This window comes from Ranitomeya variabilis, chromosome 6 (assembly GCF_051348905.1).
Source record: "Ranitomeya variabilis isolate aRanVar5 chromosome 6, aRanVar5.hap1, whole genome shotgun sequence".
NCBI lineage: Eukaryota > Metazoa > Chordata > Amphibia > Anura > Dendrobatidae > Ranitomeya > Ranitomeya variabilis.
Genome location: NC_135237.1, coordinates 247993388 through 248011821, shown reverse-complemented (window position 1 = coordinate 248011821; position 18434 = coordinate 247993388). Strand labels below are relative to the sequence as shown.

Sequence of the window (18434 nt, the reverse complement as noted above, 5' to 3'; positions counted from 1 at the left end):
GAATATTGGGACTGCTCAAATTTGTCAAAAACGAAAGGCCAACAGACATTAAGTGGGTCCTGTTTTTAAGACTGGAGATGTTTAACCCCTTCTGCTCTGATCGGTTATCCTCCTGGTTTTCTGACGTTGGAACGTTACCTGACCGAGCTTTTGTCTCTTCCTTCTTTTTATGACGTACCCTCCTGGCTTCTGACCTTGAAGTCCTTGGCCATCCTGACACACGGCTTGGCTGTGAGTATATTAACACACACACTACATTACATGCACAATAACACACATATTTAATGAATAAAGATATTAATGGGTTTGCTTGCTTATTTACTGCAGAAGTGGAGGGAAGAGTTGTCTCATACACAGAGAGGAGAGAACTAGAGAATTTTATTATACAAGGGGGAGAACGAAAAAAGCACATGTTGGGCACCGAGGCACACCTTAGAAATGACGGACTTTCCTGCAGGACACAGGTAATTCACATGAATATTTTGCCTAGCTTTATTTTACCGTGTGTGCTCATAGGGCCAGTTGCGGGATGACTACTACTAATTAGCAGCTCTCCCAGGCACTTTCCTGTTGGGGTTGAACTCAGGGAAAACTGCCAGATCTTATCACAAACACTGTGTCGTAAGGGATGGGCTTGTGTTTGGGTGGTGTTAAGTAAATAAGTTGGTAAGAGAAGAGGCAGTGTGCCCTGCATAAGTTACAAGCCATGGTCATCAATGGAATGACTTGTTTGCAGCTGTGCTCCTTCTGAGAGCTAAGTAAACCAGCGGCCATGGGCAGTATTCAGTATGCTTCTTGTCAGTGATGGCCAGGGCAGAGACAGACAAGTGACTCACTGACATTGCTCCTCTGTCTGACAACACAGTGACGGCTTGGCCCAAGGCCCTCACTGCTAATGGATGTGGGAAAAGGTTACGTTAAAACTTTTGCACACCTTTCAGTAGGAGGGAAAAAAAAATCACAAAGTTATTGTCCATATCAATTACTTACCAATTTGGTGTAATAGGAGGGGAACGAGAAGGAAGGCTTTTTGTTTCAAGATGCTCCACGGACACAGATCTCCTTAAATCTGTATTTAATACCATGCCACCCATAACTTTTCTGCAAAGCTGGCTGCTGGCAGATCTTAGAAAAATAAAATTAGATTGTGTTTACCATTTAATAAGCATCCACAAAAATATTCATTGCACAGAAAAATTGAGAATAAGTAGTACAAATGAGAAATGGAAAAGTTCACTGATTAGATTGCGACTCCTATCATCACAAGCATCAATTGTAAGAGGAAAGCTGATTATACAAAATACTAGATGGTGGCCCGATTCTAACGCATCGGGTATTCTAAAATACTCTGACTGACAGAACGTGTTCAGTGAACGTGACTGAACTATGTCACACTGTGACTGACAGAACTTATTCAGTAAACGTGAGTGAACTATGTCGCACTGTGAGTGACAGAACTTGTTCAGTAAACATGACTGAACTACGGCCGGACTGCGCCTGTCGCTGATTGGTTGCGGGCGGCTGGCGCGACCAATCAGCGACGTGGGATTTCCATTGCAGACAAAAAAACAGAATTAGACGATTATATAGTAGATGAGAGACAAACTGGATTAGACCTGCTTTGCGGTTTTCTTTACACCGATCCATTAAATAAAACGGGAGAACCATTTTACCTATTTTTCTGAAATTCACAATAAAAAATAAAAAAAATCACAAAACTGGTGAATCAGTTCGCCAATGTATTCCAATGGGCAGTATATCAAGGAAATGCAAGTCAAGCAAACATTTTCCTCACCCACCACGAGCATGTATTTTACTTCACACTGAAGATGTTACTCTGTATTATCATCAGTCAGAAGAAAATAGCACTAAGCACCACTTACTTTAGCATTGGGCAGACAAAAAAATAAGCAGAGGCTGAGGAAGTAACAGTCATTCTGTAAATGACTGAAGAAAACTACAAAACCCAGAAAGTATAGAAGAAAATGGCACTAGCCAAAGTATCATTTTTCAGATTATAACATGCACTTTTTCCCCAAAAAATTTGTGGGGAAAATGGGGGTGTGTCTTATAATGCGGATATACCTTACCATCCACGGTGGAGCGGGTCCCAGGGTTGCTGCTGGAGGAGGAAAGAATGGGGCATTGCTGGCTGGGATGAGGTGGTGTTCCGATGTGTGGCGCACCGCTGCGGGTGTTTGGTGCTGTGTGGGTGTCACCGCTGCTGCGGGGGATCTGTCGACATTTTGTGAAAGGCCAGAGCCCCCACAGTTCCATGGTTTCCTATGCGGTGGACTCTGGAAAAATGGCTGCAGGGGACGGCGCATGCGCAGATGGAGATCTCAGCACCAAGATCTCAGGAGATGAGATCTCAGAGCTGAGATCTCACCTCCTGAGATCCAAACCACCCGTAGCAGCAACAACTGCAAACAATGCGATAACGGTCAATGAGTCTTTTACAACTCTCTGGAGAAATTCTGTCCCTCTCATCTTTGCATTTGAATTGTTGTAATTCAGCCACATTGGAGGGTTTGAGAGCATGAATCACCTTTGTAAGGTCATGACACAGCATCTCAATCAGATTAAGATCAGGACTTTGACTAGGCCACTCCAAAGTCTTAAGTTTGCATTTCTTAAGCCATTCAGAGGTTGACTTGTTGGTGTGTTTTGGATCATTGTCCTGCTACATAACCCAAGTGCTCTTCAGCCTGAGGTCACAAACAGATGACCGGGCATTCTCCTTCAGGAATTTGTGGTAGACGACAGAATTCATGGTTCCATTTACCACAGCAAGTTTTCCAGGTTCTGAAGCAGCAAAACAGTCCCAGACCATCACTCTACCACGTTTTACTGTGGTAAGATGTTCCGTTTATGAAATATGGTGTTATTTCTACACCAGATGTAATGGGACATAACATTTTTAAAAGTAAAAGTATTCTTCCAAAAGTCTTGGGGATTATCAAGATGTTTTCTAGCAGTCTCTAACTGAGACCAGCCAATGTGTTCTCAGCAGTGGTTTTTGTTTTGGAACTCTGCCATGCAGGCCATTTTTGCCCAGTCCATTTCTTATGGTGGAGTCATGCATATTGACTGTAACTGAGGCAATGAAGGAACAGATGATTGGCCTCGGGGAGACCAAAACATCCAACACCGCGGAGACACCATCACGTGTTTCTCAACGCAGTGATCCAGAACACTGCCCCCATCCCTTATGGGAAATATGCAAATGCATGTAGGATAGCTTCGGAGACACCATCACGTGTTTCTCAACGCAAGCAGTGAATAGCCAGACCTTTCCCTGGGAAGGAACAACCACGGGAAGGGCAGCATCCAATAAAGGAAAACATCCAATACAGGAAAACCACCTATGCCAAGCATGGTATCCATCCACAGACAGCTGTTTCGGGGTGTTTGCCCCTCATCAGTGTGGAGTAGGATTCTGGCTACTAGGAGCAGTGCCTAGTAAAAGGCTGTGAAGGAACAGATGATTGGCCTCGGGGAGACCAAAACATCCAACACCGCGGAGACACCCTTCCCATGGTTGTTCCTTCCCGGGGAAAGGTCTGGCTATTCACTGCTTGTGTTGAGAAACACGTGATGGTGTCTCCGAAGCTATCCTACATGCATTTGCATATTTCCCATAAGGGATGGGGGCAGTGTTCTGGATCACTGCGTTGAGAAACACGTGATGGTGTCTCCGCGGTGTTGGATGTTTTGGTCTCCCCGAGGCCAATCATCTGTTCCTTCACAGCCTTTTACTAGGCACTGCTCCTAGTAGCCAGATTCCTACTCCACACTGATGAGGGGCAAACACCCCGAAACAGCTGTCTGTGGATGGATACCATGCTTGGCATAGGTGGTTTTCCTGTATTGGATGTTTTCCTTTATTGGATGTTGCCCTTCCCGTGGTTGTTCCTTCCCGGGGAAAGGTCTGGCTATTCACTGCTTGCGTTGAGAAACACGTGATGGTGTCTCCGCAGCTATCCTACATGTAACTGAGGCAAGTAAGGCCTGCAGGTCTTTGGATGTTGTTGTGGGGTATTTTGTAACCTCTTTGATGAGTTGTTGCTGCGCTTTTGGGATATTTTTGGCTGGCCGACCACTCCTGGGAAGGTTCACCACTTTTCCATGTTTTCGCCATTTGTGGATAATGGCCCTCACTGTGGTTTGCTGGTGTTCCAAAGCTTTAAAAATGGTTTTCTAACCGTTCCCAAACTGATAGACCTCAACTACTTTGTTTCTCGTTTGTTCCAGAATTTCTTTGGATCACAGCATTATGTCTAGCTTTTGAGGATCTTTTGGTCTATTTCACTTTGTCAGGCAGGTCCTATTTAAATTATGTCTTGATTGAGAACAGGTATGGCAGTAATCAGGCCTGTGCGTGGCAAGGGAAATTGACCTTAATTCAGCTTCCCAAAGATGTGATAAACCACACTTAATTTATGTTTTAAGGGGGGGACGAGGGCAATCGCTTTTTCACACAAGGTTTGGATTTCTTTATCCCTTAATAATAGAGACTTTCATTTAAAATCTCCATTATGTGTTTACTTGTGTTATCTTTGACTAATATTTAAATTTGTTTGGTTATCTGAAACAGTGCAAACAATTTTTCACACAACTGTATGTGTATACATTTTTATTTTATTCATTAATTAATTCTGCTTACCGTATATACTCGAGTATAAGCCGAGATTTTCGGCCCACTTTTTTGGGCTGAAATTGCCCCTCTCGGCTTATACTCGAGACATACCGGAGGTCGGCAGGGGAGGGGGAGTGGGGGCTGTCTAAAAATACTCACCTAGTCCAGGCACGGTCCCTGCTTCCCCGGCACCGGCAGCAGCAGCTTCAGCTTCTTCGTGTACTCAGCGGTCACATGGTCCCGCTCATTACAGTAAATAAATATTCGGCTCCACCTCCCATAGGGGTGGAGCCGCATATTCATTACTGTAATCAGCGGTACCATGTGACCGCTGAGTACAGGATGAAGCGCTGCGGCGTCGGGGAAGCAGGATCTACACAGCGGCAGGACCAGGTGAGTATACGGGGAGGGGAGCGCAGCGCTGCACGATAGTCACCTGCTCCTCGTTCCGGGCGCCGATCTGTCTCCAGCAGTGACGCTGAGGTCAGAGGGCGCGGTGACGTGGTCAGTGCGTGCCCTCTGCTGAACGTCAGTGCTGGAGACAGATCGGCGCCGGAATGAGGAGCAGGTGACTATTGAAAGTGCCGGGGGCCTGAGCGACGGAGAGGTGAGTATGTGATTTTTTTTTTATCGCAGCAAATGGGGCAAGTGTCTGTATGGAGCATCTATGGGGCCATAACATTCCTGCAGCAATATATGGGGGCCATAACGTTCCTGCAGCACTATATGGGGCCATAACATTCCTGCAGCACTATATGGGGCCATAACATTCCTGCAGCACTATATGGGGCCATAACATTCCTGCAGCACTATATGGGGCCATAACATTCCTGCAGCACTATATGGGGCCATAACATTCCTGCAGCACTATATGGGGCCATAACATTCTTGCATCACTATATGGGGCCATAACATTCCTGCAGCACTATATGGGGGCCATAACGTTCCTGCAGCACTATATGCGGCCACAACATTCCTGCAGCACTATATGGGGCTATAACATTCCTGCAGCACTATATGGGGCCATGACGTTTCTGCAGCACTATATGGGGCCATAACGTTTCTGCAGCACTATATGGGGCCATAATGTTTCTGCTGCACTATATAGGGGCATGTTTGTGCAGCACTATATGGGGCAAGTGTCTGTATGGGGCCATAATTAACGTTTGTAGGGCACTACGGCATATGGGGCAAGTGTCTGTATGGAGCATCTTATAGGGCCATAACGTTTGTGCAGCACTATAAGGGGCAAATATCTTTATAGAGCATCTTATGGGGCCATAGTCAGCATTTCTGCAGCATTATAATGGGCAAATGTGTCTATGGAGCATCTTATGGGGCCTTTATTAACCTTTATGCAGGATTATATGGGGCATATTTTAATATGGAACATCTTATGGGGCCATAATGAACAGTATGGAGCATTATATGGGGCTCCTGATTCAATATGGATATTCAAAGACACTTAACCTACTGATGTCTCAATTAATTTTACTTTTATTGGTATCTATTATTACTTTTGACATTTACCGGTAGCTGCTGCATTTTCCCCCCTAGGCTTATACTCGAGTCAATAAGTTTTCCCAGTTTTTTGTGGCAAAATTAGGGGGGTCGGCTTATACTCGGGTCGGCTTATACTCGAGTATATACGGTATGTTTGTCTATATGTATGTAGAATTATTTATAGGGCAGCACAGCAGCTCACCCACCAAATTTTAGTCTGCCAGTATTCGGTGTTTATAGGTGCCTTAAATTATGCTTAAATAAAAGTTAGATTTTTAATAGTGTTTATTATTTTGTTTCTGGCACACATTTTTTGGGATCAAATGCTTGATCTACAAAAGAAGGAATAGCTACTGCCTGTAAAAAGTTAACCCGAGTTTCTAACTACACACAGTACATTCTGTACTGTACTGGACAGACAGCCACGTGAAGATTTGACAGGCTGTATCTAAACTCTTTTCCTTCTGCTCCATATTACACAGGAATCTGTCTTACTTTGCTTCATTATAATAACATTTAGAATGAAATAAAATGAGAGGTAGCATTTCCCCTGTGTTTCTAAGCTCCACTAACCAAGTTTGACCCCACATAGTAGTATCTCTTAGTTCGGGAACTGGAAACTCACAGCTGTCAAAGTAATGAGACAGCAAAGAGCCCAATGACAGCCTTTCCTTCTTAAAACGTTAAGAGTTATTATTAATGAAAAATTTGAATTTTTATTTTGTTTTTTGTTTTTTTATTTTATATTGTATATGAGTGAATGTTTTTATATTTTGGCTCCTTTTACTTCTTTAAGCTTTTCGGATGTGATAGTTCCTCTTTAGGTACCGAAGTGTACCTTTTTTGGAAGAAGGGAGTGCAGGAGTGACAGTATTCTGCCATTTGATGTAGTGCTCTTTAGTGAACTTTTAGGCTTTTTTCTATAAGCCAACCAACAACACCATCTTAATAACAAAAAAAAACAAAACATAGTAGGCCTTACTAGAGGTATTGCTAGGGTCAGAAATGATCTGGAGGTCAAGGCCTGAGGCATATGTAAAACAACAAAGTGATAGCCCTCTAAGAAAAGGTAATAAAATAATGCAGTAGATGCTACCTGTAGTCCTTAGTTAGGCTACATTCCCACCTGAATTAGGCACTCTTTTTGTCTGTTTTACATTTAGAAACACACAAAACCGATAGATTACATAACTCATGGAAAAGATAACTGTGTTGAGAATTATGGGGTTTATTTGAGTTTCACCGTATGCAAGTTTTAGGGCTTAACAAAAAAACGTTATGCATGATACTCGCTTTTGTTCTAAATATGGACATACAGTGGCACCCATATGGACCCCTTAATAAACAACAGAGTGCTTCTGCATCTATTTTTATCAGTCATGCAATGGATCTGTTAGACATTAATTTTGTCTATTCCTAAAAACAGAACAGACAAACGTAATGTCCAGATACAAGTAGAAAGGTAACCTATAGTCAGGATCAGAAGGCTGTATGGCACTGTACATATATGAATCGCTATGACCAGATTAATCTCCAGTTTCTTATTCTGAGCTCAACAGCTCAAAGACAAAAATAAGACTCCAAAGTTTTTGTCAGAAGATACTGTATGCAGTTGGTTTGGGAACAGTCGCCTGTACATGAACCATGAAATATGTCCATCTGAACATGTCCTAAGGCAGTGATGGGGAACCTTTTAGAGACTGAGTGTCCAAACTGCAATCTAAAACCCACTTATTTATTTCAAAGTGCCAACATGGCAATTTATGATGCTGCCTACTATATAATGGCCACATATGATGCTGCATACTGTATAATGGCCTCACATGGAGCTCCATACTGTATAATGGCCTCACACGGTGCTCCATACTGTATAATGGCCTCACACGGTGCTCCATACTGTATAATGGCCCCACATGATGATGCATACTGTATAATGGCCCCACATGATGATGCATACTGTATAATGGCCCCACATGATGATGCATACAGTATAATGGCCCCACACTGATGATGCATACAGTATAGTGGCCCCACATGATGATGCATACAGTATAATAGCCCCACATGATGATGCATACAGTATAATGGTCCCATATGATGTTGCATACTGTGTAATGGCCCCATATACTGCTCCTCACCGTATAATGGCCTCGCATTAAAAAAAAAAAAAACTACTCACCTATGCCCGTTCTAACGCTGATCTGGTCTCTTAAAATATCAGTCCTTACTGTGGGCAAGTGTGCCATCTCGGCAATAGCGCCGCCGCCACTCTCCTCAGCTGATGGAACGGTGAGCGGCCTGATGAGAGAGTTAGGAGCAGAGGGGAGTGGCCGCGGTGCCGGCGCTAGTGATGAGGGTCCAGGAGATTACAAGTGGGCTGAGGATAGTGGTGGTGGTGGCGCTAGTTTTGAGGACATGGCGCGCATGCCCACCAGGAGGGTTCTGCGTGCTCCCTCTGGCACGCGTGCCATAGGTTAGCCACCATTGTCCTAAGGCAATCCACTTTTACCTCTTTTTTTTCCCAAGAAAAGCTGATTGAAAAGATTATGTGGAATTTAATTTATGCTGGAATTTAATGATGGGCTTAATAAAACATTAGGTGTCATCAAAGCCAAAATATATCCATGTCCATTAAATAAAAAAAAGAAAAGAAAACCAGATCCATCTGAACCCCAAACATTTGAATACGGTCTTTGAACAAATGCACACTGTTACCTAAACACACAGCAATACGCTTTACCAGACATATACTATAGATCATTATTCAAACACCTAGATACACTTTTCCACATTATTATTATTATTTATTTATATAGCACCATTGATTCCATGGTGCTGTACATGAGAAGGGATTACATACAAATTACAGATATCACTTAAAGTAAACAAACTAACAATGACAGACTGATACAGAGGGGCGAGGACCCTGCCCTTGCGGGCTTACATTCTACATACATTATATATACACACTAATAATATTTGCATGAACACACACACACAAATACAACACACATGGCTTGCACAAAAGCAAAACGTACATATATTAAACATATACATTAATGACAACACAATAAAAAAAAAAACACAAAAAAACAGGAGAAAAAAAGGCAAATTTGACAATTTCACACAAACCCCCAAAATGAGATAGGCAAAATGTTGGCACCTTTCCAAAAATGTGAGTAAACAACTTTGTTTCAAGTATGTGATGCTCATTTAAACTCATCTGTGGCAAGTAACCGGTGTGGGCAACATGAAAATCAGACCTGAACCCAGATAAAAAGGGGACAGGCTCACTCAAACTTTTGCACTGTGTGTCTGTGTGCACAACACTAAGCCTGGAGAACAGGAAGAGGAAAAAAGCGAACTGTCTGAGGACGTGAGAACCCAAATTTTTGAACAATATAAAAATCTCAAGGTTACAAGTTCATCTCTTGATGTTCCTTTGTCTACGGTGCACAACATAATCAAGAAGTTTACACCCCATGGCACTCCTAGACGTGGACAGCAGAGAAAAAATTATGAAAGGTGGCAAAGCAGCATAGTCCGGATAGTGGATAAGTAGCCCCAAGTAAGTAAAAAAAAAAAAAAAAATCAAGATGTCCTGCACTGCAGGATCAGAGTGTGTCAGAGGCAACGTGAACTATCCATCAATATTTGAATGAAATAGAACCTTATGGCAAGAGACCCAAGAGGACACCACTGCTAACACAGAGACATAAAGCTTGCTGCCTCTAGCACTGGGTGCCTTGACTGTGTGCAAAGCATCATGAAATCTGAAAGTAACCATAGGATTTTGGATCACAGTATAGTGCTCAGTGTTAGAACACTGGTTTTGCGCTATAGGTCATGGGTCTTCCAGCAAGACAATGACCCCAAATATACTTCAAGGAGCATCCAGAAATGGAATGGAGAGTTCTGAAGTGGCCATAAATTAGTCCGGATCTAAATCCCATTGATGAGCTGTGAACAGATCTTAAAATTGCTGATGGAAGAAGGCACCCTTCAAATATGAGAAGTGGGGATGTTTGCAAAAGAAGAGTAATCCAAAATTCCAGTTGAGAGGTGCAAGAGGCTTGTTGATAGTTATAGGAAGCGATTGCAGTTATTTATTCCAAACGGAGTGCAACCAAATATTAAGTTAAGGATGCCAAAAAATTTGTACGACCCATTTTTTGTGTAAAATTATGACTAATTTGCTTTTTTTTCCTCTGTTTCTTTTTTTTGCTTCAATACAAACAAAGGAAATAAACAAGTGTATAAAAATGTGTAATTGTAATAATTTTGTGGGAGAAATACTTCATTTTCTTTAACAATTTAAAGGGTTCCAACACTTTCAGCCATGACTGTACATACAATATATATTCAGACAGATGGATTTCTTGATCATCATGTATAAGGTGGCAGAAGGAAGGGAAGTGGGTCATGTAGTTAAACATCAGCCATTATGGGGGAGGATGAACTACATAGGTATTCCTACAGATGCACCATGGAAGGCTGTCAGGCAAATCCTGCATGTTGCGTGGATAATGTCTTTGTGGCTTAGTATACTCTGTGCAAAAATTATAAAATGTATTTAAAGGGGTTGTCTGTCACTTTAACAATGATGGCCTATCCTTAGGAAAGCTCATTTATGTTTGAACGGTGAGGATTCGACACCAGCACCCACCGTCGATCAACTGTTCCCAGTGATGGTGGTGGCTAGAACTGCTCAGTGGAGGATCTGCACAACTCAGTCGACTGAATAATGGCCGCGGCCGGGTACTGCACATAAACCCCTTATTGATTTGAATAGGGGGTGGATGTGCAGTTCCCGCGGCTGAGGTCACTGAACAGTCAACGAAGCTGCGGATGCTGCAGACATCAGGAACAGCTGATTGGCGGGTGTGCAGAGGCCCCCATTGATGAGATACTGACTGAATATAGGCCATCAATGTTAAAAGTCCTGGACAACCCCTTTAATTAAAAAATAAAGAACATTACCTAGAGATTCAAGGCAGTATACTTAGCATCCGAGGATTAGGCCCAAGATCTAAGTGCAAGCGCCTAGTTACGTCTGTACTCCTTACTCTGTAGGGTTAGATTGGTTGCACTATATGCAGCTACGGACTGGGGCTGAAATTCAGCCCTGGCATTTGAAATCACACAGGCCCATGTCGTCCCCAAGCACCAGATGGAATATATTACTAATATTACCCTGCATGGAGGAAAGCAAGATTTACTACAAGACCAATATGTCTAAGGATACCTGTGGCCTTCTGTGGTAAGTGATGGAGTCAGGGACTTTGTGCTCTGTCACAACTCTTAACAGTATGGGTATCTTGAGAACACCGATTCTGTTAATAACATAGCAGACAAGGCAGCCCATAACGAGACAGGCCCTTCTGGCATTTGCCAGAATTGTAGTATATGTCTAGTATTAACCAGTGGCAATATTGGTAATTGATACTTACTTGGCATGGTTACTTGTACCCAGGGTCCAGTAACTAGTTACCAGCTTCTTTTCATGAGGTAGTGATCTTTTTGTTTGAAAAAACGTATGATGCTCCACACTTGACTTCCAAAGGTTTTTACATGCACGGTAGTTAAGCATATTGAAGGCTACTGTCTGATCTCTGCATTCATTCTGCAAGGTAGATTTTATAGACACAGTATTAAATAGTCAATTTTTAATATACAAGAAAACAGTAAGCTGAACTAAAATTGAAAATATAGTTTTAAAATTTTTTAAAATGATATATATACACACACATACATACACTTTGAATATATTTATTTAAATACACCCACACAATACTATGCAAAAGTTTTAGGCATGGGTGGAGAACTACTGTAAAATAAGGGAAAAAAAAATTTCTATCAACTAACAAAATGCAAAGTAAATGAAGTTTAATATTTGGTATGATCATCCTTCGTGTTCAAAACAGCATCAATTCTTCTAAGTACAGTTGTATGCAGGTTTTGCAGGAAGTCGGCATAGAGATTAGTTTTCTAAGATGGTTGGAACAATCACAGATATTCTATGGATATAGGATTGTGAATTGTGAAAATACTTCGCTCTCATGTAATCCCAGACAGATCTGATGATGTTGAGGTCATGGGTCTGTGGGTCCATACCAACACTTCCAGGACTCCTTGTTCTTTTTTACGCTGAAGATAGTTCTTAGGCCGGGGTCAGACTTGCGATTTCAATGAGAGAAACTAGCGCGAGTCTCTCACATCAAATTCCAGCACTGCCGCCAGCACTTGGGACTGGAGTTTGCAGCTACATGTATTTCTATGCAGCCACATGCTCCAGTCCTGAGTGATGGCGGCAGTGCCGGGTATTGATGCGAGAGACTCGTGCAAGTTTCTCGCATTGCACTCGCAAGTGTGACCCCGGCCTTAATGACATTCGCTGTTTGTAAGATTTTGTTGTCGTGCTGCAGAATTCAGAGCTAATCAGTTGACTCCATGGTTGCATTGCAAAACATATAAGTAGTATTTCTCAGCACTGAAGACACAATTAAAGGGGTTGATCCATTTCAGCTAATGAATGTCCCTAACTGCAGGTTATTACAATGAAAAACACACTTCATACTCACCTTCCCCGGGTCCACCAGAGCTTCTCAGCCATTCTTCCAGGTGCATGGCATTGGCAGTAGTCCTGATGTATTTTCGTCACTGCAGCAGCCAATGAGTGGCTTGCTATTGTAGACATACAGAGCCTTGCGAAAGTATTCGGCTCCCTGGAACTTTTCAACCTTTTCCCACATATCACGCTTCAAACAAAGATGAAGATACCAAATGTAAATTTTTGGTGAAGAATCAACAACAAATGGAACAAAATTGTGAAGTTGAACTAAATGTATTGGTTATTTTGAATTTTTGTGGAAATTCAAAAACTGAAAAGTGTGGCTTGCAATATTATTCTGCCCCTTTAACTTAAAACTTTGTTGCGCCACCTTTTGCTGCAATTACAGCTGCAAGTCGCTTGGGGTATGTCTCGATCAGTTTTGTACATCGAGAGACTGAAATTCTTGCCCATTCTTCCTTGGCAAACAGCTCGAGCTCAGTGAAGTTTGATGGAGATCGTTTGTGAACAGCAGTTTTCAGCTCTTTCCACAGATTCTCGATTGGATTGAGGTCTGGACTTTGACTTGGCCATTATAACACCTGGATACGTTTATTTGTGAATCATTCCACTGTAGATTTTGCTTTATGTTTGGGATCATTGTCTTGTTGGAAGACAAATCTCCGTCCCAGTCTCCGGTCTTTCGCAGACTCCAACAGGTCTTCTTCAAGAATGGTTCTGTATTTGGCTCCATCCATCTTGCCATCAATTTTAACCATCTTCCCTGTCCCTGCTGAAGAAAAGCAGTCCCGAATCATGATGCTGCCACCACCATGTTTGACAGTGGGGATGGTGTATTCAGGGTGATGAGCTGTGTTGCCTTTACGCCAAACATATCGTTTGGTATTGTTGCCAAATAGTTTGATTTTGGTTTCATCTGACCAGAGCACCTTCTACATGTTTGGTGTGCCTCCCAGGTGGCTTGTTGCAAACTTTAAACTACACTTTTTATGGATATCTTTGAGAAATGGCTTTCTTCTTGCCACTCTTCTGTAAAGGCCAGATTTGTGCAGCGTACGACTGATTGTTGTCCTATGGACAGACTGTCCCACCTCAGCTGTAGATCCTTGCAGTTCATCCAGAGTGATCATGGGCCTCTTGGCTGCATCTCTGATCAGTCTTCTCCTTGTCTGAGATGAAAGTTTAGAGGGAAGGCTGGGTCTTGGTAGATTTGCAGTGGTATGATACTCATTCCATTTCAATATGATCTCTTGCACAGTGCTCCTTGGGATGTTTAAAGTTTTGGAAATCATTTTGTATCCAAATCTGGCTTTAAACTTCTCCACAACAGTATCACAGACCTGTCTTTTGTGTTCCTTGGTCTTCATGATGCTCTCTGTGCTTCAAACAGAACCCTGAGACTATCACAGAGCAGGTGCATTTATACGGAGACTTGATTACACACAGGTGGATTATATTTATCATCACTAGGCATTTAGGACAACATTGGATCATGCAGAGATCCACAACGAACTTCTGGAGTGAGTTTGAGTTTCCAAAAAAATTTAACCCCTTAGTGACAGAGCCAATTTTTACAATTCTGACCACTGTCACTTTATGAGGTTATAACTCGGGAACGCTTCAACGGATCCTGCTGATTCTCAGAAGGTTTTTTCGTGACATATTGTACTTCATGTTAGTGGTAACATTTCTTCGATATTACTTGTGTTTATTTATTAAAAAAATGGAAATATGGAGAAAATTTTGAAAATTTTGCAATTTTCAAACTTTTAATTTTTATGCCCTTACATCAGAGAGATATGTCACACAAAATGGTCAGTAAATGCAGGGGTGCATTCGTGCACTATTATTCGTGTACTTTTTTTCAAAGTATATTTTTTTTCTAAGTATGACGCAGTTATAACATGGCAGAATATAATAAGCATCTCTCTTCTCTTCAATACAGGTAAACATATAATTCATTCCCTGAACTGAAATATCCTGCATGTCTATTGCTCCATTCCCTGACAGCAAGCGGCTTGGATGGTAAACAGATCATTCATTCCCTGAACTGAAATATCCTGCATGTCTATTGCTCCATTCCCTGACAGCAAGCGGCTTGGATGGTAAACATATCATTCATTCCCTGAACTGAAATATCCTGCATGTCTATTGCTCCATTCCCTGACAGCAAGCGGCTTGGATGGTAAACATATCATTCATTCCCTGAACTGAAATATCCTGCATGTCTATTGCTCCATTCCCTGACAGCAAGCGGCTTGGATGGTATCTGATTCATTCTATCTTCGGCATTGAATCCTGCATATAGCTATATATGTTAGTCATCTTATTATGCATTTGTTTGTGTTTATAGATATTTAACTCACTTTTGCTTGTCCCTATGTAGAGAGATCATGTAACTTTTTCAAAGGGGTTTATGATCCATGCAGACCTGGACATTTGTTTATCTGATCACTACATTTATTGTGTCCTGCTGTCTCAATTGAGTTAGATTGATTGGTAACAAGAGGGGGAGGAACACCCTTCTCCAAAAAAAAAAAAAAAAAAAAGTGAGATCTAAGAGCTAGCCGTCTATAAATGTGGACATAACTTGGGGATGCATTCATGCAGGGGTGCATTCGTGCACTATTATTCGTGTACTTTTTTGCAAAGTATGACGCAGTTATAACATGGCAGTTGGGCAGGAGACAGGTAAGACAATCTGAATCTATTCCCTATTCACTTGAAACAGAACAAATACTCACCATATGTATCTGTATAATCTATATCCTGGCTGCTGCATTCACTCACCGCCCTTGCATAAACTCTTTAAACTCCATCCATATCGGCCCCTCTGTCCTCGCCTCTCCTATGTATAGCACTCATGCTCTGTTCACTTTGCTTAACAGCACAGATCCATTCAGTCCCACCATCCAACACAAAAGACGCTCTCACAAATCACTTAACCATCTGCTCACTCTTTCTATCCTCCTTCTCCTAGTCGCTGGAGACATCTCTCCAAACCCCGGCCCCCCATGTTATAGCCAGTCAAACCTCCCAACTGCTACACCCAGAAACCCCTCTAACCTTATTAATATTCCATGCATGCCTTCTGTCTCTTTCAATTGTGCTCTTTGGAATTCTCGCTCTGTGTGTAATAAACTCTCCTTCATTCATGACTTCTTCCTTTCTAACTCTCTTAATCTCCTGGCTCTTACTGAAACCTGGATCCAGCAGTCAGACACAACCGCTGCTGCTGCTCTCTCCTATGGTGGACCACACTTTTCTCATACCCCAAGATCAGACAACAGAGCAGGTGGAGGCGTTGGGCTGCTCCTTTCACCCAAATGTACCTTCCAAGCTATCCCCCAAGTACCCTCACTTGCATTCCCTTCCTTTGAGGTCCATGCTGTCAGACTCTACGTCCCCTTCTCCATGCGAGTGGCGGTGGTGTATCGTCCTCCTGGCCCCTCTCATCAGTTCCTGGATCACTTTGCCACCTGGCTTCCACACTTTCTCTCCTGTGACACTCCCACCCTTATCATGGGTGATTTCAACATCCCCATTGCTTCTCCCCTTTCCCCGTCTGCTTCTCACCTTTTATCTCTAACCTCCTCTTTCGGCCTCTCGCAGCATACTAACTCTCCAACGCATGAAGATGGAAACTCCCTTGACTTGGTCTTCTCCCGACTTTGCTCAGTGGATGATTTCACAAACTCCCCTCTCCCGCTCTCTGACCACAACCTTCTTTCATTCTCTATCAAGAACTGCCATCCCGCTCAGGTCACCCCCACTTTCCACACTTATAGAAACATACAGGCCATTAACACCCAGAAACTTATGAAGAACTTGCAGTCCTCATTGGCCCCAATCTCCTCCATCTCATGTCCTGATTCTGCTCTGAAGCATTACAATGAAACCCTGCAAAGTGCCCTGGATGAAGCTGCTCCTCCTATACATAGAGCAACTCGACACAGACGGCGACAACCGTGGCACACGCTGCAGACACGTTTCCTGCAGCGGTGCTCCAGGTGCGCCGAACGTCTGTGGAGAAAATCTTATCTACCCGAAGATTTCATCCATTATAAGTTCATGCTAAAAACATACAACTCTGCCCTTCACCTCTCTCAACAAACCTATTTCAACACCCTCATCACCTCACTGTCCAATAACCCTAAACGTCTCTTCGACACTTTCCAGTCCCTACTCAACCCAAGAGAGCAGGCCCCAACCACAGATCTCCGCGCTGAAGATCTGGCCAATTACTTCAAAGAAAAAATTGACCACATTCGACAGGAAATCATCTCCCAATCTCTTCATACCAGGCACTGTCCTCCCTCCCCCACTGCATCTAGTTCACTCTCTGACTTTGAACCAGTTACTGAAGAAGTAAGCAGGCTCCTTACATCTTCTCGCCCGACCACTTGCACCAGTGACCCCATTCCATCACATCTCCTCCAGTCCCTCTCCCCGGCTGTCACCTCTCACATAACAAAAATATTCAACCTTTCCCTCACTTCCGGTATTTTTCCCTCCTCATTTAAGCATGCCATCATACATCCATTACTTAAAAAACCCTCCCTCGACCAAAACTGTGCCGCTAATTATAGACCTGTCTCTAATCTTCCCTTCATCTCTAAACTCCTGGAACGCCTGGTCCACTCCCGTCTTACCTGCTATCTCTCAGATAACTCTCTTCTTGACCCTCTTCAATCTGGCTTCCGCTCTTTACACTCTACTGAAACTGCCCTCACTAAAGTCTCTAATGACCTACTAACAGCTAAATCTAATGGTCACTACTCCATGCTAATTCTATTGGATCTTTCCGCAGCATTTGACACTGTGGATCACCAGCTCCTCCTCACTATGCTCCGCTCCATCGGCATCAAGGACACCGTTCTCTCTTGGTTCTCCTCCTATCTCTCTGACCGATCCTTCACTGTATGTTTTGCTGGTTCCTCCTCCTCTCACCTTCCCCTTACTGTTGGGGTTCCTCAAGGATCAGTCCTAGGCCCCCTCCTCTTCTCTTTGTATACTGCCCCTATTGGACAAACAATCAGTAGATTTGGTTTCCAGTACCATCTCTATGCTGACGACACCCAATTATACACCTCTTCTCCTGCTTTCACGCCGACCTTCTTAGAAAACACCAGTGATTGTCTTACCGCTGTCTCTAACATCATGTCCTCCCTCTATCTGAAACTGAACCTGTCAAAAACTGAACTCCTCGTGTTCTCTCCCTCTATTAACCTACCTTTGCCTGACATTGCCATCTCCGTGTGTGGTTCCACCATTACTCCAAAGCAACATGCCCGCTGCCTTGGGGTTATCCTTGATTCCGAGCTTTCATTCACCCCCCACATTCGATCACTGGCTCGCTCTTCTTATTTGCATCTCAAAAACATTTCTAGAATTCGCCCTTTTCTTACTTTCGACTCTGCAAAAACTCTTACTGTTTCTCTTATTCATTCCCGTCTGGACTATTGTAACTCTCTACTAATCGGCCTCCCTCTTACCAAACTCTCCCCGCTCCAATCTGTCCTGAATGCTGCTGCCAGGATCATATTCCTCACCAACCGTTACACCGATGCCTCTACCTTGTGCCAGTCATTACACTGGCTACCCATCCACTCCAGAATCCAGTACAAAACTACTACCCTCATCCACAAAGCACTCCATGGCTCAGCACCACCCTACATCTCCTCTCTGGTCTCAGTCTACCACCCTACCCGTGCCCTCCGC

At 43.0% G+C, this 18434-nt stretch overlaps 1 protein-coding gene across 6 annotated transcripts in view; it reads right to left on the bottom strand.

Annotated features, from left to right (window-relative positions):
- Window positions 1-18434, bottom strand: part of PTPN3 (protein tyrosine phosphatase non-receptor type 3) — a 530936-nt gene that overhangs the window by 159182 nt on the left and 353320 nt on the right. For 5 of the 6 annotated variants that reach the window (XM_077269560.1, XM_077269564.1, XM_077269563.1 and 2 more), the window contains 2 exons: window positions 11593-11765; window positions 991-1125 (listed from right to left, as the gene is read on the bottom strand). In XM_077269560.1, the coding sequence (XP_077125675.1) occupies window positions 991-1125; window positions 11593-11765 (308 nt within the window). Of the gene's footprint in view, window positions 1-990; window positions 1126-11592; window positions 11766-12723; window positions 12784-18434 lie in introns of those variants that run through there. The other variant, XM_077269565.1, reaches the window with a different exon arrangement.